Source organism: Ochotona princeps, chromosome 15 (genome assembly GCF_030435755.1).
Source record: "Ochotona princeps isolate mOchPri1 chromosome 15, mOchPri1.hap1, whole genome shotgun sequence".
NCBI classification, from domain to species: Eukaryota; Metazoa; Chordata; class Mammalia; order Lagomorpha; family Ochotonidae; genus Ochotona; species Ochotona princeps.
This window is the reverse complement of record NC_080846.1, coordinates 13,118,625-13,144,049: the sequence shown is the minus strand read 5'-3', so window position 1 is coordinate 13,144,049 and position 25,425 is coordinate 13,118,625. Positions and strand designations below refer to the sequence as shown.

General features: G+C 47.3%; 2 protein-coding genes across 4 annotated transcripts in view; one reads left to right on the top strand and one right to left on the bottom strand.

Moving 5' to 3' along the window:
• The window catches only part of LOC101528887 (putative tetratricopeptide repeat protein 41), a 75,877-nt gene extending 64,941 nt beyond the window's left edge, over positions 1–10,936 (bottom strand). For 2 of the 3 annotated variants that reach the window (XM_058673034.1, XM_058673036.1), the window contains exon 1: positions 10,203–10,863. The gene's annotated coding sequence lies outside the window, so the exon portion shown is untranslated. The other variant, XM_058673035.1, reaches the window with a different exon arrangement.
• A 205-nt stretch (positions 10,937–11,141) lies between these two features.
• Positions 11,142–25,201, top strand: HSP90B1 (heat shock protein 90 beta family member 1). The gene is made up of 18 exons (XM_004589594.4): positions 11,142–11,328; positions 12,159–12,261; positions 12,828–12,969; positions 13,417–13,533; positions 14,495–14,826; positions 17,566–17,677; positions 17,865–17,984; positions 18,441–18,557; positions 20,267–20,404; positions 20,503–20,580; positions 20,688–20,753; positions 21,368–21,637; positions 21,865–22,110; positions 22,502–22,638; positions 23,841–23,919; positions 23,999–24,154; positions 24,477–24,596; positions 24,907–25,201. The coding sequence occupies exons 1-18, from the start codon at positions 11,280–11,282 to the stop codon at positions 24,934–24,936; spliced, it is 2,412 nt and encodes an 803-aa protein (XP_004589651.2). The 5' UTR covers positions 11,142–11,279; the 3' UTR covers positions 24,937–25,201.
• The last annotated feature ends 224 nt before the right edge of the window (positions 25,202–25,425 follow it).

Below are 25,425 nucleotides of genomic sequence, written 5' to 3'. Positions count from 1 at the left end.
TGCTGGTGCTAATGCTAACATTTCCTCTAGTGCAAATGTTTGACTTCACATTTTATGAGAAAGTAGCCTCAACAGCATCAGTGTAGCAATCACTGCACATTATAATACAAGTTTTAAGAAAATCAAAACTAGTCAAAACTTGGTATCTTTTTCAGACATTCTCTCTGCATTTTCAGGCATAGAAACTTCTGTGCCCAGATGCCACCTTACCCCTTACTTCTCTTTGACAATCTTTTGTTAGTAACTTTATCCCTGGAAGCCTTAGTACTTTATATTACTTGTAAAGTTTCTTATGCTTGAAATTTAAGTTGATGGGAAGATGGTTGGCACAATTTTTGTAAAGGCCAATGTGTCAGTGTATATCCAAAGTTGTTTTTTCTTAATCATGTTTTTACCATGAATTTCAATTTTAGACACTTTTGTTTTTAAGAATATACATGTAGGGATTTTTACTGCAGAAATATTTACAATGATTTACAATGATTCTGAAACTGGTGGCAAGGACAAGCACTTAGCCCAGTGGTGTAGACGCTGTTTAAAACACCACCATGGGGCCTGGCGTAATAGCTCAGTGGTTAAATCCTCAAGCACCAGAATTCCGTATACGAATGGTTTATGTCCCAAATACTCCACTTCCCACCCAGCTCCTTGCCTGTGGCCTGGGAAAACAGTTGAGGACAGCCCAAAGCTTTGGAACCCTGCATCCACGTGGGAGACACAGAAGCAGCTCCTGGCTCCTGGCTTCGGATCAGCTCAGCTCCGGCCATTGCAGCCACTTGGGGAGTGAACTAGGAGATAGATCCTTCTCACTGTCTCTCCTTCTCTTTGTAAATCTGATCTGCCTTTCCAATAAAAATAAATCTTTCACAGGGGGCAGTGGCATGATGAATGGGTTAAGCTGCCACCTGTGACGCCAGCAGCCCATCTGGACATCAGCTTGAGTCCTCCAGGAACAGAGGATGGCTCAAGCATACTGGTCCCTGCTGCCCACGTGGGAGATCTAGATGGAGTTCCAGGCTCCTGGCTCATGCTCAGCTCGTCCCTGTGCATGACAGCCTTTGGAAAGTGGACAGAAGATAAGTCTCCCCATAACTCTGTCTTTCAAATACATGAAAACAATGTGTACACTATTCTAGATACTGACATTCCATATGAGGATACTGGTTAGATTCCTTGCTCTGGCTCCTGACTCACCTCTCATCACTGAAGACCAAGCAAGGCAGTGAAATCAAGTTCCTGTCTACAAAAGCCAACTGCATCCCACCTTCCTGGCTTTGGTCCCAGCCCAGCCATGGTTTTCTCGGGCATTTAAAGAGTAAACCAGCCCCAGCGCGACAGCGTAGTGGTTGAAGTCCTCGCCTGGCATGTGACAGGATCCCATATGGGTGCCAGTTCTATTTCCGGCAGCTCCACTCCCCATCCAGCTCCCTGCTTGTGGCCTGGAAATGCAGTCAAGGATGGGCCAAGGCCTTGGGACCCTGCACCCGTGGGGCAGACCCAGAAGAGCTCCTGGCTCCTGGCTTCAGATCGGCTCAGCTCCAGCCACTGCAGCCGCTTGGGGAATGAACCATCGGACGCAAGATCTTCCTCTCTGTCTCTCCTACTCTCTGTGTATCTGCCTTTCCAATAAAAATAAATACATCTTAAAAAAAAAGAGTAAACCAGTATATGAGAGCTGCTTTTCTGCCTCCTATACAATTTTTTACAACAATAATAAATATTGGTAACATAGTAAAGCTGCAACAATAACAAATTGAATACCTTACAGGAATGTGCATGGGAAAATGCTAATTATGAATAATAAGCAAAAAAGTTACAAAATAATATTGTTTACTTATTTGTTATTGTGTTTTTGTTTTGTTTTTAGATAGATTTGGAAGGCAGAATGAGAGAGGGAGAAAGAGAGAGAATGAGTCTTCCATCTGCTGTTTACTCCCCAAATAACTGCAACAGCCAGACCTGCACCAGGTTGAATCCAGAAGCCAAGAACTCCATTCCTGGTCTTCCACAGGGTGGCAAGGGCCCAAGGACCTGAGCCATTTCCAGCTGTTTTCCCAGGTGTATTATCGGAAGCTGGACTCTAGGGGAGGGGCCAGGACCCAAACTGGTTCTTTGATATGAGTTGCATCATAAGCAGCATCTTAACCCTCTGTGTCACAGCAACAATATATTTAATATACTAAATATTAACATAGAGACCAAGATGCTAATAGTGATATATAAATAAGGAATAAGGTTATTTTAATTTTCTTCCTGAGCCTCATTTCATTTCCAAAGTTTCTACAATAAACATTTCTACTTTTTGTTAAACAAACAAACAAAAACACTTCCTAGGACACGCACTGTGGGCCTGTGGTGCCGTGGATTAAGCTACCTGCTGCCATGCCTGCATATTGTATCAGAGGGCCTGGGATGCAGTCCCACTGCGCCTAGTTCCAACCGAGGTCTCTGCAAACACACCTGGAAGGCAGCAATGATGGTTCATGTGCTGAGTGCCTGTCACCCACGTGGGAGACTGCACTGGAGTTCCTGGCTCCTGGATTCAGCTTGGTCCAGCTCCATCCCTTTTAGCCATTATGGGGAGAAACCAGCTGCTGGAAGACATCGCTCTGCCCTTCAAATAACTAAAGTGAATAAATGAACATTTTAAAAAATGAATATAGTGTGCAAAAAAAAAAATGGGTGGGGGGGGGGGACAGGCAACAGCATCTGCCAGCACGCATAATCGGGCCTCTTCAGTTCCTGACGTCCGTGCAATAGAGAACATCCCAGATGCACAGGAAGGACTTGCACAGCCAGCTCATCTAAGTGGACAGAGGATGCCAAATAACTCATCAAAACATAGAGAGAAGAACAGGTTGAGCAACTCTCCTGGCTTTGCAGCAAACATTGAAGTAGAACTGGTCAGCCAGTAAACCTTAGAAAGATTTTCTCAGGGCCTGGAGCAGCAGCCTAGTGGCTAAAGTCCTCCCCTTGCATATGCCAAGATCCCATATGGTCACCAGTTCCTGTTCCGATGGCTCCACTTCCCATCCAGCTCCTTGCTTGTGGCCTGGGAAAGCAGTGGAGGATGACCCAAAGCCTTGGGACCCTGCACCCGCGTGGGAGACCTGGAGGAAACTCCTGGCTCCTGGTTTCGGACTGGCACAGCTCTGACCGCTGCAGCCATTTTGGGGGTGTGAACCAATGGATAGAAGATATTTCTCTCTGTTTCTCCTTCTCTCTGTATATCTGCCTTTCCAATAAAAATAAATAATCTTTTAAAAATTTATCTATTTGGAAGAATTACAGAGAAAGACATTGTCAGCTTCATTGCCTGAGGCTTAAGAAAATTATTATTATTATTATTATTATTAACTCAGACTTACAGAGAGGAGGAGAGACAGAAAGGAAGATCTTCCATCTACTGATTCACTCCCCAAGTGACTGCAGAGGCCAGAGGAGCTTCTTCTGGATCTCCCACATAGGTGCAGGGTCCCATGGCTTTGGGCCATCTTTGACTGCTTTCCCAGGCTACAAGCAAGGAGCTGGATGGGAAGCAGGGCACTGGGACATGAACACTGTCACCCTAATGGGATCCCGGCACATGCAAGGTGAGGACCTCAGCCACTAGGCTATCATACCGGGCCAACAAATAAATTTTTAAATATAAATAAATGGGGTCCCAGCACAGTGGCCTAACGGCTAAAGTCCTTGCCTTGAATGCGCCAGGATCCCATATGGGCGCCGGTTCTAATCTCAGCAGCCCCACTTCCCATCCAGCTCCCTGCTTGTGGCCTGGGTGGGAGACCTAGAGGAAGTTCCTGGCTCCTGGCTTCAGATCGGCTGAACTCTGACCGTTGCAGTCAGTTGGGGAGTTAACCATCGGATGAAAGATCTTCCTCTGTCTCTCCTCCTCTCTCTATACATATATCTGACTTTGCAAAAAATAAATAAATATTTAAATAAGTAAATAAATTAATAAATGGGATAAACTTGTAAACTCTCAGGTAAATAACGAAGAAATATGTAATGGCTAGAACAATGTAAATTTCTCAAATAGGAGGTCCTGCATGTCCTGCCATTATGTAATTTCCAGGACTCACTTAATTTCTCTAAACTCCAGTATTTTCTAAGCCTTACAAAAAGGGTTGGGGAGGCTTGAGAAAGGAGAATAAGGAGGAATATGTTAGAAAACTGTTTTTTTGGTAAGAGCACTGATAAAGTGCCACAAAAAAATTAATGTACATACTCTTTGATCTACTATTCCAAAACTAAGTTTATCTTCCAGATAAGCTTGAACAAATACCAAAAAATCTGTCTGTATTAGAACGTTCCCAGCAGCTCTGGCTGTGACGAAAGCAAACTGGACACCATCCAAGCTCCTACTGAACAGAGCAGCAGATGAAAACAACGTGACATCTAGGATCTACACAGACGGACCGGCGCAATGGCCCCCTCACTAATTCCTCACCTTGTAAGTGCCAGGATTCCATGCGGGTGCTGGTTTGTGTCCCGGCTGTTCTGCTTCCCATCCAGCTCCCTGCTGTGGCCTGGGAAAGCAGTTAAGCACAGCCCTGGTCCTTGGGACCCTGCCCCTGTATGGGAGACCCAGAGGAGGATCATGGCTGTGGTCTCAGATTGGCTCAATTTCAGTCACTGAGGCCATTTGAGGAGTGAATCACAGCATGGAAGATCTGTCTCTCCTTCTCTCCATAAACCTGATCTGCCTTTCCAATAAAAATATAATAATAATTTTAAAAACAGTAATTACTTTAAAAAGGGTCTATGTAAATGGAATAAGGTAATATGTATTGTTCTATATAATCTTTCTCAAAAAATGTATTACACCAGGGCCCGGCATGATAGCATAATGGTTAAGGTCCTCGCCTTGAATGCACCGGGATCCCATATGGGCACCGGTACTAATCCCGGCAACTCCACTTCCCATCCAGCTCCCTGCTTGTGGCCTGGGAAAGCAGTTGAGGATGGCCCAAGGCCTTGGGACCCTGCACCCGTGTGGGAGACCCGGAAAGAAGCTCCTGGCTTTGGATCAGCACAGCACCGGCCGTTGCGGCTACTTGGGGAGTGAACCATCAGACGGAAGATCTTCCTCTCTGTCTCTCCTCCTCTCTGTATATCTGCCTTTCCAATAAAATAAAACAAACCTTTTAAAAAAATGTATTACACCAATACATGTACGTGCTTATGTATGCATGCAAACACAGAAACAAAACTCCTGGACAGATGCATACGAAACCTCTATTAGTAGAACTCCTTCGAGAAAGAGAACAATAGGGTAGAGGAAGTCTAGAAATTTTATAATGACTTTATACTTTTCTATATCAACTGACTTTTTTTAACCATGGAAATCCATTGCTCAGAGTTTTTTTTTTTATAAGATTTCTCTATTTTTATGGGTAAAGCAGATCTAGAGAGGAAGGAGACCACAGATGGAGTGATGTTCTGTCTGCTGGTTCATGCCTCCAAATGGCCACAATGGCCTGAGTCGAGCCAATCAAAAGTCAAGAGCCTACTCCGAATCTCCCAAGCAGGTGCAAGCTCCCAAAGCTCTGGACCATTCTCTACTGCCTTCCCGGAATACAAGCATGGAACAGACTAAAAAGTAAACAGCCAGGACACGAACCTGTGCCCATGTGGGGTGCTGGTGCTTGCAAGCCGAGAATTAGCCATCGTGCCAGCCCCAGAAATCTGTTACTAGTATAATTTAAAAATGGAGAGAGGCATTGTAGGGCTACATGAGTTCCAGTCTTCTTTCCACTCCATCTCCAGCATGGGGGTGTGCGTTTGGCTTGGCAGCTGAGTCGTCATTTGGAATGGAGTGCCTGGTTTGGATTCTGGCAATTCCAGATCATACTCAGCTTCCTGCTGACTGTATACCCTGGGAGGTGGCAGGCAATGGTGCCTCCTCATCAGGCCAGGGAGCAGACTGAGTTCCGAGCTCTTGCTTCAGCCTGGCTCAGTCCTGGCTAGGAGGGGCATGGGAGGAGTAACGCAACACACACAAGTTCTATGGCTCTCTGCCTTTCAAATAAAATGAAAGTAAATATTTTTAAGTCCTCAACAGAAATCAACAAAGCAGATTTGATTGCTCAAGATATCCAACTTAGCACATTTTGAAATTTAACAATGCCATATTGGAAATTCAGTTCCCTCTGCATTCTGCTTTGCGCCAAAGCTGACAAGGGACAGCTGGACAGCTATTTTTAAATTGACCTATTTTTCCACGGCAGACGCTAGGGAGATTTTCATTTTTAATTAATAAGAAATAAAATGTGGACTGTAAGACTATGGGTGAATGTGCTTTAAGACAGACTGAAATTTTTTTAAGATTTATTTTTGCTGGAAAGGCAGAGTTACAGAGAGAGACAAGCAGAAGGAGCTTCCATGCACTGATTCATTTCCCAAATGGCCACAACTGCCAGAGTTGGACAGTCAGGAGCCAGAGCCAGGAGCTTCTCCCAGGTTTCTTTTTGGACACATGTGTGCAGGAGCTCAAGGATACGGGCCGTTCTCTGCCACTTTCCTGGGCCATCATCAGAGAGCTGGATTGCGGAAGTGCCGCAGCCAGGAGTTGAACCACTACCTGTATAAGATGCCAGCGCCACAAACAGAGGCTTAGCTTGATATACCACTGAGCCAAGCACACACTTTATATTTTTTAAGGATTTGTTTTTATTGAAAAGACAGAGCTACAGAGAGTCAGTTTCTGGGGTTACTAGCAAAGTCTGCACACAGGCAAAAAACCATTTTCTGAATTCAGTTAATTCTGGGCTTTCTGTTCCATGTCCTGGATGCTCCAACTCCATTAAGCAGATGTCTGCCACCTCTGCCTTATAGTAGCTCTCTTTCTTCTAAGCTGGAACTCATTTGTCGTAGGGTCTAAGAAGCCCAAGTTTTGCTTGAGCTGTAGAATCAGGCTGAGCTAACAGCATTTATGAAATAAGCTATCCATCCCCTTCTAACTTGAAATGCCATTCTGTACCCATTGAGTGGAAAGGATTCCACTGTCGGACTCTCTCCTCTGTCACACTTGGCAGTTTGCAGAGCTGAATATGCAGTGACTGTTTCCATTCTTGCATTGCATCTGGGAAGATCCCACTGTGTGATTCTGGGCCCCATTGTTTTTGGCAGGAGCGAAGAATGCTATGAAACCCTCCCTGCTTCCCTCAGCACTAGAGCTGGAGGCAGCCAGCCTTCAGATGGTCCCAGTGACCTCTAACGGCTGACACTCAACTCCTCGTGAAATCCTCTCTTACTAAGTAGGGTTACTGCTGAAAACGACAGCGTGTCACATCTTGGGTCAGTTATGAGTCACTGTGGTTCCTGAGTCATTCTGTCTTGGGTCACCCACTCCCAGTGAAGCCAGCCGCCATGCTGTGAGCACACAAGAGCTACGGGGCAACCAGGGCTGAGCCTCCGTCAACAGCTCCTCGGACGTGCCTTCACAGAGGCTCATCTGCCAGCCCCAGCGTCCAGACCACATTCATCTCGGCCCACGTATCAACTACAAGCTCATGAGAAACTGTGAGCAACACCAACCCAGCCACGTGTTCCTGAGATTCCTGGCGTAAGAGAAGAAATGTTAATCAATTTTACAAGTTTTAAAAGTTGCTAAATTTGGGCCCAGCATGGTAGTCTAGTGGACAAAGCCCTGGCCTTGAACGCGCCAGGATCCCATATGGGTGCCAGTTCTATTCCCGGCAGCTCCACTCCCCATCCAGCTCCCTGCTTGTGGCCTGGGAAAGCAGTTGAGGACGGCGCAAAGCCTTGGGACCCTGCACCTGCATGGGAGACCTGAAACTCCTGACTCCTGGCTTCAGATCTGCTCAGCTCTGGCCATTGCAGCCACTTGGGGAGTGAACCATCGGATGGAGGATCTTTCTCTCTGTATCTCCTTCTCTCTGTATACCTGTTTTTCCAATAAAAATAAATAAACTTCTTTTTAAAAAATTGTCAAATTTAGGGTTAATCTGTTACACAGCAAGAATAATGGTAGGGTATATAATTGGAACTAGGTTTGTTTTATATTCCTGAATATTTTATAGTTTTCTTCATGTTGGAGCCATACCTTTTAAGTTTACTCCTACATATTTTAAGTTCCCTGCCTCTAATGTAAATGAGATTAATTTTTCTCATTTCTACATGTTTTTCTTCAGGAAGATTAGAGCAAGACTAAAAAGGTCTCATCTTCACTCTATACACTTAAAAAAATTAGAGTCTTGGGTTTCTTTGATACTAAGCAGGTCACCAGTCAGAAGAGATTTTCCTGTAACAGGCTCTCACAATAAACTTCTCTAACTAATGCCAAAGGCTTCACTTCCAGGTCTCGCCGTTCTAACGCATGCGGGTCAGCACTGTCGCGGTGGGCATCTCTGTCGCATTCCTTGTCTTTACTCAGTGGGTCTCAGTGCTTTGCTGTTCAGAGTAACAGCTGATACTTTTAATTGAGGTTTCGTGTATAAATTTATACAACGCTCGCGCCTTTTAAACATTGATGACTTTTACTTACCGTCAATACCAAGGGCATCTCCACCACACCAGAAATGTCCAGGGTACCCCTTTACCATCTTTCCCGTCATTACGTCAGTTCAAATAAAAAAATCTGCACTTAAGCAGCAAGCTCACTGACAATATCTGCTCGAGTTCCACGTGAACGGACAGCACTCTAACGCTCAGCCCTGAGGCTCCCGCATCTAGCGTAATTCTTCCCAGATACCAGGTCCTCCACATCTGCTTAATGAGGAAGAGGAGGCGTGAAGGAACAAACTACCCAACGCAGCGATTCCCCTCCGTGCTCCCTGAACTCCCCAGTGCTCAAGCCAGCCTGCTGAGCCTCACCTGCCCGTCAGGAGAGCCAGCCGTGGCCACTGAGTGTATCAGCTGGCTTGTCTGGCCTTTCCCTGAAAGCCTGCATCTGAGGTAGGGTACCGCCTAGTGGAGCCAGCTGGGCTTAGAGGAAGCTTAGCAATGAAAGACAAACGTAGCCATGGCAATGCGAAGTCAGAGAGAAAAGTGAAGAATCAAAAGAATCAGATCGCACGGTGGGGAGCTGAAGAGTCACCTGTAGGGGTCAGCTCAGGGGAGCTGAGCTAGAACTGCGGCTCAGAATGGGTGAAAAACCTACAGGAGCGGACAGGGTTGCGAACGAAGCAGCTGCCTGCCGAGTGAGAGAGAGAGAGACGCATTAGGGGCAGCGCTGCCCTGCCTGTTGGCCAGCCATGCCGTGCCAGTCCCTGGCCTGGGGCCTCTGCCAGAGGCTGCAGGGGGCATCAGGGTAAACCGGGTGGCTCTTTCGGGGTGGGGGTGGGGGGCAGGCTGAGTCTCAGTTCCCGCCAGGTGCAGCGCGGCCCACCCCTTTTGACCATTCAGCGGCTTCTGCATTTTCAGAATCGGCGGCTTAACTTGCTCGGAACTAAAGAAAGAGTTGAGCTGTGAAACGCAGGACGGTGGAAGATCTCATCTGGCTCGAAAACACACCAAGAAAACAAACAAAAACAAAATACGAAAACACACCAAAATGCACTTGAGATTGCTGAATGAACACTCTCGTGTATCTCAAAACAAAAGAGCAGGCACAGAGGCAGAAAGCCTGCTTTGTAAGCTACCACTGCTTCTAGTACCACATGCAGGTAAATCGGCCAGCTGTGAATGAGGACCACCACCGCACACACAGGTCAAGCAGAGTCAAGACCGGCAAACCTAACTAAAGGACGTGCCAGAAGACCATGGCAGCGCACTGAAAAGCCTGATGATTGCCTCAAACATTAGTCTTTTTTTTTTTTTCTGGAGGCGAGAATAAGGAAGATAGTGTGGGGTATGACGCAAGGGGTCGCGGGTGAGGAAGCCGGAGTGTGAAAACCAAGTTAGGGCAAGTAAAGATTTCCAAAAAGCACCAGCTTAGGGCGAGGGACTTCCCAAGCAGTCGTACTGAGGGCAGCGGGCGCATTTCTATGAAGTTACAAAGCTGCTACCTTGTTCTCATTTGAAAGGTTTTTGCTTTCCAATACTTGCAGGTGTATCCTCCTGCCCGAGCTACACTCAGGGTTTTACTTGTCTATGCAAAACCAGACATGACCGCCACGCTCCCCAAATCTTAGAAACGCCAGCACTGGGGGCTGCCCGGGTCACGGCAACGGTGCACTTGGCGGGGACAGCCGAGGGCTGTAAATTCCCCTCAGGAGAAAACGGGGAAAACTCACAGTACTCTCTTCCCTAAACCCAGTCAGCGAGGCGTTGAGTATTGCGGCTGCGAGACGCTCGCAGAAGAGAGCGAGGACGCCTCGGGGAGCCCGCGTGACGCACCAAGGGCCAGATTCGGAAACGATTGTTCCCCAGCCGGAGGCGGGGGGCCCCCAACTCCTCCAGGCCGCCTTGGCCGAGCCTGCTGGGAAACGCGGTGGGCGCTGCAGGGTCCCGGAGTGGGCACGCAGCTCTAGTGCAGTTAGAACCAGAAGTGAATTCTAAGACACGCGGGCGACAGTTTCAGTGAATGTTGAAGAGCCAAACTAAACAGCTAGCTTGGAAGCCAAAGACTACGATTCCCAGCATTCACCACACTGCTCTCCGCCGGTGCGTGGCACACTGGGAAATGTAGTTTCTCAGCACCACATCGCCACATCCAAAACGGCTGAGGAGTTGTCAGCCTCTCACGTTTATTTCTTTTCCGAGAAGCACTGCCAAAAATAGAAAGGTGACTTTGAAGCCGAGCTGGAATAGCTTCCCTGGAGACCTTTGATTTAGTGGGGAGAAAGTGCGACGAGCGCGTTGTCATGACGACCGTTTCCCCTGGTCACAGACTCCACGCGCTCTAGGATCCGGAAGTGTTCTGGCCGCGACCTCTCCAAAAGGACGGACGTGAGGTGCGCTTACGTTCATTGGACAGTTTCCTTTGGCTGCGATGCTCCCCAGGCAAAGGGGCGGCTCCGCGTGCGAGAGGCCCGCGGAGGTCTTTGATTGGACAAAAGCTGCTGCCCTTGCCCAATCGGAGGGAGCCACGCTTCGGGCATTGGGCACCGCACCTGGACAGCTTTTATTGGCCAACTCCGGTCCCCCCCGCGAACCCCCATTGGATGCCGGGGGTGCGTGGTGCGGCGCGATTGGCGGGTTTGTGTTTCCCGTCCCCCGCCCGCGAGCACCGGGGGAGAAAAGCGGCCCGACCTGCTCGGGGGCGTAGTGGGCGGACCGCGCGGCTTGAGGTGTGAGGTTCCGAGCCCGGGTGGGGGGGCGGAGGCGGCTCCTGCGATCAAAAGGGACCGGAGACTCACCGGCCGCGCGCCATGAGGGCCCTCTGGGTGCTGGGCCTCTGCTGCGTCCTGCTGACCTTCGGTGAGTGAGCCTGGACGAGTGGACGGCCGCCGCCGCCTTCAGCGCGGCCGCTTCTCGAAAGTTCTGGGGGCGTTGAGCGCGGGAGGGGGCCACCAGGGCTTGCGGGGGGCCGGCCGAGCCTTTCCTCGAAAGAGGCTTTTAGGGGATTAGGGTGATTCTGTTGGCTTTTCTGGAGAGAAAAAGACAGCCCAGGGGCACCGGAATGGCCCCTTGCAGAGCCGGTGGGTTGGCGGGGGCCACCCCGCACCCCGGGTGGGGCCGGCGGCTCCCCCGAGAGCGCCGCGGGGCCCTCCGGGAGGACTTTGGCCCCCCATGACCGCCACGATCTTGCCCCGCACCGGGGTGTGCGCGTTTCCGAGCTCCGATGCCTTGGCCAGGGGGAATGGCGGAGGTCAGCGTTTTCCTGCGCTTTGGCCTGGGCCGCAGTCCTTAGCGCCCGCTTGCCCTTCCCGGGCCCCTCGCCGGAGGTCGCACCCCAGTCCTGTGTTGTCTGTTGACCCGGAGAGCGCGCGGGCCCGTTTTGGGGCTGCGGTCAGTTTGGAGGCCCTGGCCGGCCGCGCACAACACGTGCGGTGGAGGTGCAGGGACGCGGCCGTAGGGGCTGGGGTCGCCTTCTGGGGAAGACGCCCAACCCGCGTTGGGGGGCCTCCGCCTCCGCCCTTGGCAGTGCGCTGCCTCGGACTCGCACTGGGCATTTAAACGCATCGAGCCCTTCGTGCGTGGCCAGCTCCCCGTGGGCCGTGCGCGTTGGGCAGGCCCGGCCTCGGCTCGCCCTGCTCGGGCACAGTGCAAGCGGCCATCGAGGGTTGTGGTGTTCGCTCTTCCCCCAGGGTCGGTCCGAGCCGACGATGAGGTCGATGTGGACGGCACCGTGGAGGAGGACCTCGGGAAAAGCCGAGAAGGCTCGAGGACGGATGATGAAGTGGTGCAGAGGTGTGTGTGCCTGCGAAGCTGCGCGGACCAGCCCTGGGGCCGCGGGAGCCTCCGGGCCGTCCTGGCTGTTTCTTCTCCCAAGATTTTCACACTGATGCCTGGGGGTCGAAGTCAGGAAAATGTGTATAAGTAGCAGGGCTTATTGCGCTTATCTGAAGTTCAACAGGGAGTGCCTTCCTTTCAAAACCGTTTACTAATTGCGTTGCGGGCCGCCAGCATCAAAAACTAGCTTAGAGAAGGCAACCTTGGCTCTGTAGTCACTAAGGGTGTGCACTTCGTAGTTTGCGAGATGAGATTTCTGTCAGTTGAGCAGTGTGCTCGGATTTGGCCTTAAGTTCTTGCCGTGCAGCACTGTGGGTATGGCCTTGTTTTTATTTAGTCAAGTTGAGCAATTTAAGAACTTAAGGTAATCTACGAGGGTCAAATTAATAGTTGCCTGTGGAGGCTTCGTTTTACCCTTTTAACCCTCAAGACAATGTTCAGAGGTCACTGGTGCTCCGCGAGAGCATGTGTGTTTCAAAGATGCTAAGCAGTGTAATAATTGCTTATCTAACTGATTGCCTTAGAGAGGAAGAAGCTATTCAGTTGGATGGATTAAATGCATCGCAAATAAGAGAACTTAGAGAGAAATCTGAAAAGTTTGCCTTCCAAGCTGAAGTTAACAGGATGATGAAACTTATCATCAATTCATTGTACAAAAATAAAGAGGTAAGCAGCATGTGGCTTGGGTGATATTTTGTTTTCTTAGAGTGGCATACTTGTTTGCTTTTGCAGCCAAAAAATCTAGTCAGCTGTAATCTCAAGAATGAAATTGAAGTACCAGCACGTGCAAGAATGGCTGCTGCCTGCTGGGGACTGGGCGTGTTAGACATTTGCCCTTCCCCTGCAAGTAGGGTTGTGGCCTGCTAGGTAGCTTTAGGTAGCTTTGAGAAGTTAAGCTTCACGCAGCAGACTAGCAAGGCAGGTGTGTGGTGTTGGTGTTATTTCCAGTTCGGGGGCCGTTCCAGCCTGAGCATCCCATATTTCTTTTACCAAGTGGGCACAGCCACTGGAAGAAGCCTTGCTCTTTGTGGAGGAAAGCACAGAGAAGGGGTTAAACACGGAGTTCAATGTCTTGCGTATCTAATATATCCATCACATCTGGCTTCTGTTCAGATTTTCCTGAGGGAACTGATTTCAAATGCTTCAGATGCTTTAGACAAAATAAGACTAATCTCACTGACGGATGAACAGGCTCTTTCTGGAAATGAGGAATTAACAGTCAAAATTAAGGTAAGCTCAAGTGGTTTTTCTCAAGAATCCTTAAAAGCAGGGCCTCCCTGTCATTCAGATTATGCTGCACTAACTAGGAAGCCCCAAGTCTCGGGCAGCAGACTGTGACCTGTGGCCCCGCTGCTGACTTGGAGCGCAGGCTTGTTCATTATTCAGAAGTGGTCTGGGCTTTGCTTTTTCCCTCATTAGAGATACTGTTTGCTGTCGTGTCTCCCACATGGGTGACTGAAGCTCAGTCCCTTGGGACATTGGTGATACTCCCAAAGCTGAGGGGAGCCAGGAGCAGAACCAGGCACCAGACCCAGGGGCTGCGCCATGAGACACGCGGGGCCTAACTGCCGTGTGGATGCCCACCTGGTGCCCCTAGTGCACAGGGACAGAGTTGCGTTGCTGTGACAGATCATAGGACACACAGCGCCTACAGTGTTTACAATCTGGCCCTTTACAGAAGAGTTTCTGCCCCCAGCCATTGATCCACAGGCCGCCTGTGGCCTTTGCTTGGCTTTGTGCTGGCTCCCGGGCGCAGGCTGACTGAGCAGCCATCTGGAGAATGCCTGGCTGCCCCGGCATGGGCAGCTCCAGGGGCCTCCTGCCAGTAGCATGCAGCTCGCCTCAGCACTGCCCTTACGGCTGAGTTTGGTGGCTCAGACTGCTCACATGGCTTCCCCACCTGCAAAAGGCGGAGGAAAGTTCTGTTCCTGGATGGCAGAAACACGAATAGTGAACGCTCATGAACATCACGGGTTCCAAGGGCAGGAGGCATGGAAGTATCATTTCAGATGCACAGATGCACTGACCTTATAAATATGCTCTGTGAAAAAAGTTGCCTTGTACATTACGATAAAGAAAAACCAGTACAGGAAAATACTTGAGGTACCCATATTGAAATCGAGGTGACCCATAGCTCAGTATTTGCAAGGTGTGATGTGAATGTTAACTCTGCTGCTCATCTTCCTTGTAGTGTGACAAGGAGAAGAACCTGCTGCATGTCACAGATACTGGTGTGGGCATGACCAGGGAAGAATTGGTTAAGAACCTTGGGACCATAGCCAAGTCTGGCACAAGCGAATTTTTGAACAAAATGACCGAGGCACAGGAAGATGGCCAGTCAACGTCAGAACTGATCGGCCAGTTTGGTGTTGGTTTCTATTCTGCCTTCCTTGTGGCAGATAAGGTTATAGTCACATCAAAACACAACAACGATACCCAGCACATCTGGGAGTCTGACTCCAATGAATTTTCTGTAATTGCTGACCCAAGAGGAAACACTTTAGGACGGGGAACGACAATTACGTGAGTATTCCAGATCTCTAGTTAGAAGTAATGGGGAGTAGAGTAAGGGACTGGGTTCTCCAGGTCTGGCACTCTGAAGAAATAATATATCATGGGCCTGAAGTTCTTTGCCTATAAAATGAGGAGTCTGAACTGTTCTTGTCACCCGAAGAAAAATTTCTGAGGGTGAAGTAGGAAACCCCAGCTTTGTTTGGGAAAAAAGGCAAAGGAGGCCTCTCAGAGGGAAGAGGGCGTGGACAGCTCTGCAGGGAATACAAGGACTTGAGGGGCTGTGAGGCAGACAGGTGCAGCAGGGAAGGAAGTCTCGGTGGGTGGCGATTCTGATTCCCAAGGAGATGGGAGGTGGGATTAAGTCCAGGGTTTATCCTGCTTAGGAAAAGCAGGTAGAAATAAAAGGCCTGAATGGAAGTTATGAAAGGTCTGTGGAGGAAAATGTCTTCAGTTGGAGAATAACTTCTTAAATTCAGAATGGATTTCCTCTTAAGCCAATAACATCAGTTTGTAAACATCAAACACTTTAGATCTTATTCCTCACAGTAACTTATTTTATACTCAGAGCACTAAAGTAGCCAGGGTAGCTTTTTTGTGTTTTCCAAATATTTTCCACAGTTTTGAGGGGAAGCAATTCCATTTCAGAGATCAGTTGGCTGGCCCAGTCCTGATGGGTCCAAGAGCATGTGCAAACAACTTTAATTCTCTTTCTCTGAATTGCAAATTGTCTCAACAGTAAGACTTTTTAAAAATGTCTTCCACTAGGAAAATATAACTATCATCTTGATCATAGTTCTTCATCACAGAAGGTAGCATTTTGTATCTGCATTGTCATCCTCTTTCAGCAGGCATGAACTGGAGAACTGCATTGTAGTATTTCACTAGCCTGGTTATCTGTTTACTGTTTACTTTTCCCTGCATTTGTTGCTAATATCCACATCTCCAGGGCTCAGGAGGCATCATGAGGAACAAAACCCCACTGCCCCGTGGGTTTAAGATTTGAGGAGAGCTGTTTGCTGGAGAGAGGTAGCAGGTGATTAGCCCAGGAGTGGTTGCTATGCAGGGATCTTTGGCTGTCAAACTTGAGAGCAAATGTTTTGTTGGTAGCTCCATTTCTAGAACCTAACACTTGACTAGCAGATGGATTTCACAGTATCAGCAAGTTCAAGATAGTGTAATTAAAAGGTAGTTGAGTTGCATGGTTTTTCATAGTGTATGTTCTCCATAACTTTTTACAAATTGTCTCCTCATACCGCTATCTTGTCAGTCAACATGCCAGAGTTGGAGTGAGGGGAGTGGGGAGGAAAGCAGGCAGTACCACCAAGTCCTGTTGGACACTGGGAGACGCCCCACCCCCATTCACAGTGGAGCTGCTTGACAGAAGGTCTCTGGTATCCACAGGGCCCTGCTTTCAGAACCAATACTGAAATCTGCAGATGTGCAAGCCCTCACAGGAAGTGGTGTACGCTGCATTGAACCCATTTGCATTTAACATTCTGTGTACATCAGATCTGTCTCTGGGTTGCTTGGAATGCCTAATTGGATGTGAGTGCCGTGTTGTTACACTGTACTATTCAGGGAGTAATGACAAGAAACCAGCCTGTTGATAGGGATGCAACCTTGTTAGGCCTAATGGTTCTGAGTACGCTGCACAGCAGCTTCAGCGGCACATTGCTGATGGCAGTGATTGTGTGTGCTAACACTGTGCCTGCTGCTGTCTCCTGGTTATGGTGACTGGAACTAGCTCCCCAATGAAATAAGTTAATGAATCTTGCTAAACCTAGTGGTTTTCTCGATTTTAAGCTTGTGTGAGTGTGTGTGCACATGTATGAATGTATGCGGTCTGTCACATGCGCAGTTATTGGATCAAAAGTATCCATAGACTGTGAGATCACACTCTGGGTAACAGATATAATTTGTCTCTCACTTTGGCCTCCTGCATCTAACTGCCATTTAAATACCTCTGCCCAAGATGTTTAAGCAACTACTTCTACTTGCGTCTAAAAGCAAACTCCTTGACCATCACCTGTCACTAGGACTTGTGCGTGTTCTGAGAGCAGAGACCCAGTCACGTCACTAGACTAGTGGCAGGGGCCACTGCATTGTAAGGCTCTGAGGCAGAAGCCTGGGTGTACCACCCCCCCGTGCTTGCAGACAGCCAGATACCAGGATAGGCTGCCGGGCTGGACACTGTTTTGAGGTGGAGGAGGGATTTACAGGAGGGGCACTAAGAAAGAGTAAGCGGTGCTGCAGTTCGGTGTGGAGTGATCCAGCGGCACTGCCTGGCAGTAGAGCTTTCTGCCCGGTGGCAGCACTCTCCAGAAGGGCCGCACACTGGGACTTCAGGCTGGCATTTTGCAGAGTGTGAGATGCAGGTAGCCAGATTAGTTTAAAGACTCTGTTATTAATTAGAAATTAAATTAAGAGATGGGTATATCGTGATTATGTAACCATGAGAATTGAATTAATTCCATTTTCTTATCATAATGTTTCAGTGCTTTCTTACCTTGAAAAACGAAAAACATCACTCCGAAGATTGGGAAGTTTTATTTTCTAGTTGAAACTGAGGAGATGCAGGAGTCCTCTCTCTCCCCCTCACTGGTGAAGCAGAGTTCTTTGCGGCAATAATGGGGCCATCTTGGATTGCCCAGAACTGTTCATTGTTGTCATTTATCATTGAGACATTTAGATGAATTTATAATTCAACCATCTAAACTTTGGGTGTCTTAATCTGTTTTCCTGTTGCAGCCTTGTCTTAAAAGAAGAAGCATCTGATTACCTTGAATTGGATACAATTAAAAATCTTGTCAAGAAGTACTCACAGTTCATAAACTTCCCCATTTATGTGTGGAGCAGCAAGGTACGTGTGTCCGGGTAATGTGCGCCGCAGCAGTGCAGGCAGATCTGTGACAGTAATGAAGGGTGAATGTGGTTCTTTCGGTTAAGAATCCTTTCAGGGTCTTCTAAAGACATCTTTAAGTGTTAAGTTGTTTCATAATCAATAGAATTATTAAACGTGTATTTAACTAAAATTGTTTGTGCAACAGACTGAAACAGTTGAGGAGCCTGTAGAGGAAGAGGAAGCGACAAAGGAGGAGAAGGAAGACTCTGACGATGAAGCTGCGGTAGAAGAAGAGGAAGAAGAGAAGAAACCGAAAACCAAAAAGGTAAGTGGGTTAGAATACATCCAAAGCTAAGTACAGACTCCTGTGCTCTGAAAGTGCCCTTGCCCAGGTGGCCCAGCTGTTACACCATGGCCGCCTTTCATTTGTGTCCTGGGTGTGTTGTCCTCCCAGGGAAAGATTCAGCAGCAAGTGGTCGTTTTTATTAGAAAGCTTTCTGACCTCTCTTTGGCCAGAGGCTGGTATATTCTGAATTTTTTTAAAATCCTAAAATTCTCTGGATCTTTGGTGCTTTTATTTATGGGGATTAATTTAATCAGGTAGCAGAATAAGTACTGGTGGTAAATGTTAAGAAATGTACATTAAATGGTGAATTCACTTTTTGGTCCATCTGGTTGGAGCCATCCCAAATAACAGATACTTTTGTGCTTTATATATTGTGTTGAAATCTGCTGAAGCTGTGGTTTGTGCTGAGGGGCTAATCAAATGCTGTAACTTCAGGTTGAAAAGACAGTCTGGGATTGGGAACTTATGAATGATATCAAACCAATATGGCAGAGACCATCAAAAGAAGTAGAAGAAGATGAATACAAAGCTTTCTACAAATCATTTTCAAAGGTAAATATTATTTAAAATTCCCTAACCTCAGAGTATTGGTGAGTAAACAAAATGATTACTGTATTAGTTTTGTTGAATATGATACATGACCATAGATGAGGTAGTCTCCCCATTTTTTCCATTGAAAAGATTCAGCAAAACTTTTAGGCCAATTAGAATATGTCTGCTAGGAGTATAGATGAGTTAGTAGTTTTCCCTGAAAATATATAACTTGCCCACTTAACTGCAATTAAAATTACATTTAAATTTTACATGAGCCTTTGAGATTAGTATTGAACCAGAGGCAGTCTCTGACAGTAATTGCTTTTTAAAGACACTGAAGTTTTCCGCTGATTCCTGCTTCTGAATCCCCCTGGGAACCAGGTGTTTGGTGCAGGGATAGGATTCAGCTTGGGAGGCTCCTTGCATGTGGGAGTGCCTGGGCTGGAGAGCCAGCTCCACTCCTAACCCTGGCTTCCTGCTCGTGTTCACGTTGGAAGGCACAGTTGTGGCTCCAGTGCCTGGGTCCCTGCCATCCACGTAAGAGAGTTCAGCTAAAGCTGCTTTGGCTGTTAGACATCTGACGGCCGAGATCTGTCAGGCATTGTCTCTGTTACTTTTTTTTTTTAAACTTGAGGTTATAAGAATCAGTACTAGCTGTCAATGTGCTAATAAAAGATGTTTTGAAACTGTTTCATATGCATTTTATAACATTTGTTAAATTATTCTGACAACTGAAGTGACATATGTTAACGGTATTAAGTACTTCCTACAGAAGCTGAGTGCCTGATTTCCATTATACTGTCCACAAGCCCTGCACTCCTGCTAGCATGTACCTTTCTAATGTAAAGTTTAAACAGCTTGTTTACAGCCTGCAACAATCATTGCGAGAACATGGGCCCAGTTACTAAATATATTGAGGCTCTTAATCTAAAGCTAGCATTGATATTACATATGACTCCCTATATAGCATTTTATACTAAGAATCCTGTAATGGATTTAAGAGAACTAGATAAAACTAGTTCCTAATGTTATTCGTTATTCCATACCTTATTTTTTTGCGTTTTTGGTTTGTTCTTTGGTTTTGTTTTGTTTCAACTCTTGAAATTTTCCCTTGTTCTGTCTGTACTTACATATTTATGAGTTATAATGTAGTATATATAAACTTTTCAGATAGGGCAGCTATAAGAACTTAACCCTCAAAGTAATATTTTCAGCATATAGTTAGTGTAAGAAAATTAATGAGACATTTTATATTCTTACTGATTTTATCTGTACTATGCCTTGACACATCTCAGTTCAGAATAGCCACATGTCAGGTGCTTAGTGGCCATGCATGGGTCCAGTAATGGATAGCGCAGACTTAGGGCATCTCACACACGCCTCCTGATACTCGCTGCTAGAGACCACACCATGCGGGAGAGCTCTGTCCTTACATACTTGGTGTGGTTCTTCAACAGTGTGCTCCTGAGGGGTGACGGTTGTCCTGTCCTGTTCTCACACACTTGGGAAAGCTAGATTAGCCCTTCCTTCCCAGGTTTAGGAGATAAACAACCTTATCAGGCTAGCTGGAATGGCAGTCTTGATCATTTCTTCTCTCCAGGTTAGCATCCCAGCTCTTGGTGAGGGAATCTTGCTGTTCATTAAACACCAACTAAGCTGAATATGTATGGAGTACTAAATTGCTTCGCCTTTGCAGTGCTTTTGTCTAAGAGATGAATTTTTCATAGGAAAGTGATGACCCCATGGCTTATATCCACTTTACTGCTGAAGGGGAAGTTACCTTCAAATCCATTTTATTTGTGCCCACATCTGCTCCACGTGGTCTGTTTGACGAATATGGATCTAAGAAGAGTGATTACATTAAGGTGGGTCTTAAGTAGCATGCAGTGAGCTTAAAATTTGAAAATGCAGTTTCTGCATTTTTCCTGTGCCAGAAAGTGACATTTGTGCGATCTCTGTCTAGCTCTATGTGCGCCGAGTTTTCATCACGGACGACTTCCATGACATGATGCCCAAGTACCTGAATTTTGTCAAGGGTGTTGTAAGTAGCTCAGAACTGGGGGCCGGGACTGGCAGGCTTGGGTTTCGTTTGGCTTTGCTCTTCTCAGTACCATCGATGTTCAGTGACCTTTCTTTTGTCGTCTTAAGGTGGACTCAGATGATCTACCCTTGAATGTTTCCCGTGAGACCCTTCAGCAGCATAAGCTGCTCAAGGTGAGCACTGTGCGGCCACTGGCCACTGCTCTGGTGTGGGTTCAGGACAGGCCCTGTGAATGGAGTGACCCAATTCTGAGTCCAGCTTTATTGAGGAAGTTCCTTTCTTCTTTCCTCATCAGATCCTGAGCACCTGTTAGGTTCCCCCACCCTTGCCCAGCAATTCATAAAATATCAAACACAAGAGTGGAACAACTCGCTGAGTGATGAGCTGTGTGCACCCACTGCCTGGTCCTTGGGATGTTTCGTCATCCAGGCTTTCCCCTATAAGCATCCAGTTGTTAAATCTTTCCTTCAAACAACCTCTCCTACCCCGGTACTTGCATAATTACAAGATTCTCAGGTTCATAAATTTGAAAGTAGCCCATTCACTTTATGTAGATCCTTGAAAGATTGTGTCAGTGAGTTCTGAAGTTAGACTGGGCATTCAGGTGATCTTGGACCTGTTGCCACTGACAGTTTGAGCTCAGTCAACACAGGAGCATGTCCCTGTTCCCTCCCCCGATGAATAGCTGTGACAGTGCTATTGACTCTCACCACAGTTCCCATGGTACCTTACATCCTCAGGTTTTACATGGACTTCTCTAATGGATGATTCTTGTAATTTTGTGTAGGTGATTCGGAAGAAGCTTGTCCGTAAAACTCTAGACATGATCAAGAAGATTGCTGATGAGAAATACAATGACACTTTCTGGAAGGAATTCGGTACAAACATCAAGCTTGGTGTTATTGAAGACCATTCTAATCGCACACGTCTTGCTAAGCTGCTCCGATTTCAGTCTTCCCACCATCCAACTGATATTACTAGTCTTGACCAGTATGTGGAAAGAATGAAGGAAAAACAGGACAAGATCTACTTCATGGCTGGGGCCAGCAGGAAAGAGGTAGGGTGGATTTTCCCAGTGTTCCAAGGACCTTGATGTGCAGCTGAGGATTTCTAGCCAGCTCCTGAGAAAGGCAAAGTTTAAAATTTGTGCAACTGAGTAATTAAGAGGCCTGGCAAGTCACATGTAAGGTGGGGTTAACATTGGCTACACAGCAATGCTGTGACTAAGGAGGCCACAGCCAGAGCCAGACCTGTAGAACCAAGTCTCCTTCCCTCGTCCTGCAGGCCGAATCTTCTCCATTTGTTGAGCGACTTCTGAAAAAGGGTTATGAAGTCATTTACCTCACGGAACCTGTGGATGAGTACTGCATTCAGGCCCTCCCCGAGTTTGATGGGAAGAGGTTTCAGAATGTGGCCAAGGAAGGGGTGAAGTTTGATGAAAGCGAGAAAACGAAAGAGAATCGTGAGGCCACTGAGAAGGAATTTGAGCCTCTGCTCAACTGGATGAAGGACAAAGCCCTCAAGGACAAGGTATGCTCCCGGGAGGGACACACTGGAAGTGGTGGGCCCACTCAGTCAACAGTTGGAACTGCAAGTAGATACTCTGTAACCCTTAAAAATCGTAAGGAACGTTTAATAATGTAACTAGGAGGAGGATTTTGAAACTTTGAAGCATTTTCTATAGTTTAATACTGCTTTTATGGTTTTTAAGTTTTTACATTGTACAATAGTTTTCCGTTTAATAGTGTTATTATTTTTGATGAAACTGCAATGATTGAATGACAGCATTTCAAGAATCTCTAACCCTGAGCGAAAGCTCCCTTTGTGACTGCTTGTGATCCTAAGTGGGGACTTAGAAGGTTAAAATGCAGTTCTGGAGTGACCTTCCTGTTGATAAACTCCTCATTTTTTGTTTCTTAAGATTGAAAAGGCCGTGGTGTCCCAGCGCCTGACAGAGTCACCGTGCGCACTGGTGGCCAGCCAGTACGGGTGGTCCGGGAACATGGAACGGATCATGAAAGCCCAGGCCTACCAGACGGGCAAGGACATCTCCACAAAGTAAGAAGCCCCCCGGGGTCCCTGCCAGGTGCTTGCCCTGCAGCTGCGAGCACGTGTAGATTACTGAAGCTTGCAGAGGGATTCTGCCAAGTGCTAGCTCACTCCCTAAATATGGCTGCAACAGTTGAAGGCTGTGCTGAGCCAAAGACAGGAGTTCAGTCAGAAGTGGAGCAGCCAGGACTGGTACCAGCACCATATGGGATGCAGGTGTCAGAGCTGGTAGCTTTATATGCTGTGCCATAACCCTGGTCCCAAAGGGGATTTGTACATTAGATTGGTAAAGTCTTTGGCCCATAACTTTATTGTATATTCAGATGGAAATTTTTTTAATCCAGTAAGTAAGTATGGAGGGGCATCAAAAAATTCTTGGGAAAATTGAAATAAAAGATAAATCAGTGACAGGCTTTTACAGCCTCACAGTAAGACAGCCCCGCTTTCCCTCAGAGGCCCTGGGTTTGCTTCCCACCTCTGCTCTAGCTGCCACCTCCTGCTAATGCAGCCACAGGTGTGAGACCTTGGCTGAATTTCTGCCTCCTGGCTTTGGTCCTTAGAGCCACCCAATGCTCTCAGTGGCTGGGACTGAGCTCTAAGGACCAAAAACTAGTTAAGAACTTATTCTCTCAAATGAATAAATAGGGCAGGTGTTTTACACAGTGGGTAAAGACACCTCCCATCATCACTGTCTGGGTTCAAATCCCAGCTCCTCTTTGAATCCAGTCCCCTATTTTTCGTGTAGGAGGCCTACCTTGAGTTTTAGGCTCCTAGCTTCAGCCTGGGTCAGCCCTTGCAGTTGCAAGCATGGGGAAGTGAGCCACCAGACAAGTCTGCTTCTGTACCTTTCAAATAACCAAGTACTGGAAGTCTGTGGTACTCATTTTCAGGAAATGGAGTGTTTCAAGTTTATATGTTGGCACAGCAGTGGCCTTAAAATGACTTCTTTCACGTTTTTTTCTTTCATCTGAAACATCTTTACTTGCTACCTAGTAATCGGTTTTTCCCAAGGTCTAACTTAAGAAGAACCCGTTTTTAAAACCCTTTATCCCAGGTGTAGTACCTGTTGCTGTGATTCTAAGACTGTGTGTACACTCATCCACACGGTCGCTGCCACTTCGCGGCAGGGGTCGCTGCTGAGTGGGGAAATGTAGGGCCGTGAGGGCCGTGAGCTTTGAGGAGCTGCACTGATGGTCATTCTCACTTCACAGTTACTACGCCAGTCAGAAGAAGACGTTTGAAATCAACCCCAGACATCCACTGATCAGAGACATGCTCCGACGAGTTAAGGTCTGTTGCGACCACCCTGCGGCTTGCCTGTCAGGGAGGGTACTTTGGACATTTTAAGGAAGGCTTTTTCCCATTTCAGGAAGACGAAGATGACAAGACAGTTTTGGATCTCGCTGTGGTTTTATTTGAGACGGCGACACTTCGGTCAGGATACTTGTTACCGGACACTAAGGCCTATGGAGATAGGATAGAAAGAATGCTTCGCCTCAGTTTGAACATTGATCCTGATGCCAAGGTTTGTACCCAGGCCTTGGCCGTGTGCTAGCTGGCTGGCCGGTGTTTCCCTCCTTCCTGAATCAGCCGCTCACGACTGCTGTTAAGACATTTACCTGACAGACTTGTGAAAATAATTTGTTTCTGCTTGCATCCCCATAGAGGCAGGCCCTTAACTAGGAATTAATGAAGAATTTCCCCTTCGGTCTGTTCTGTGCTTTTGCCTGCCTGCCCTCATTAGCTCGACTGTTCACTGACCAGTGTGAATGTACAAGCTCAGGCATTCATATGAGCAAACTGAAAACGGCTCAGGGCGCTGACTGACGGCTGCTAACTGCTCCTAGGTGGAAGAAGAACCCGAGGAGCCTGAAGACGCCGCAGAGGACACCGCGGAGGACACCGAGCAAGACGAGGAGGAAGAGGCGGATGCAGGGGCGGATGAAGAGGAACAGGAACCAACAGAGGTACCAGGGCAGGGTGGGCCTTGACTCAGTGCTTCTCACGGGGTTAGCACTGTGTCCCCTGGAGAAGCCACAGAAGTGACGCTCAGTCAAAGTGAAGAGGAGCTTTAGCAGAATGCCTTTTCCATTTCACTGTTGGCCGAGTTCAAGGGCCCTTAGTCTGGTTTGTGAGTTCCAAACTGTTTTTCCAACAGGGTGAAGTTCAAGGGTACAATTGAACTTTGCAGATAGGCTGAGCCCTTTGTTTGTTCATGAGTTGTTTAAGCCAGCTTTTCTGCCAGGCTTTAACATCTTGCAACTTTTGTTTTCGCAGAAATCGACAGCTGAAAAGGATGAACTGTAAATTCTATTCACCATTTGGATCCTGTGTGGAGAGGGAATATGAAATTGAAGTCATTTCTTTTGGGAGAGACTTGTTTTAGATGCTCCCCCAGCTCCCTTCTCCCCTGCACTGTAAAATGTTGGGATTTTGGGTCACAGGAAAAAGTGGGGTTTTTTAGTTTAATTTTTTTTAACATTCCTCATGAATGTAAATTTGTACTATTTAACTGACTTCTTGGTGTAAAATCTTGTCATGTGTAAAAAAAAATAAAAAAGGTCCCAAATACCCTGTCTTGTCTCTGTTTGATAGCATGCAAGTGTCTGTTACTGGGCTGATTTTCTTTAAATCCTGTCACCCTGAGCTGGCATCGGAGCACAGTGTGTTAGGCTGCCGCTTGGATCATCTACTTTGGTATTTGATTGGCCCAACCCAGCTGCTCTGCTTCCCTTCCAGCTCCTGATGTTGTACACAGGAAGGCAGTAGGCCACAGAGCTGTGTGGGAGCCTGAGT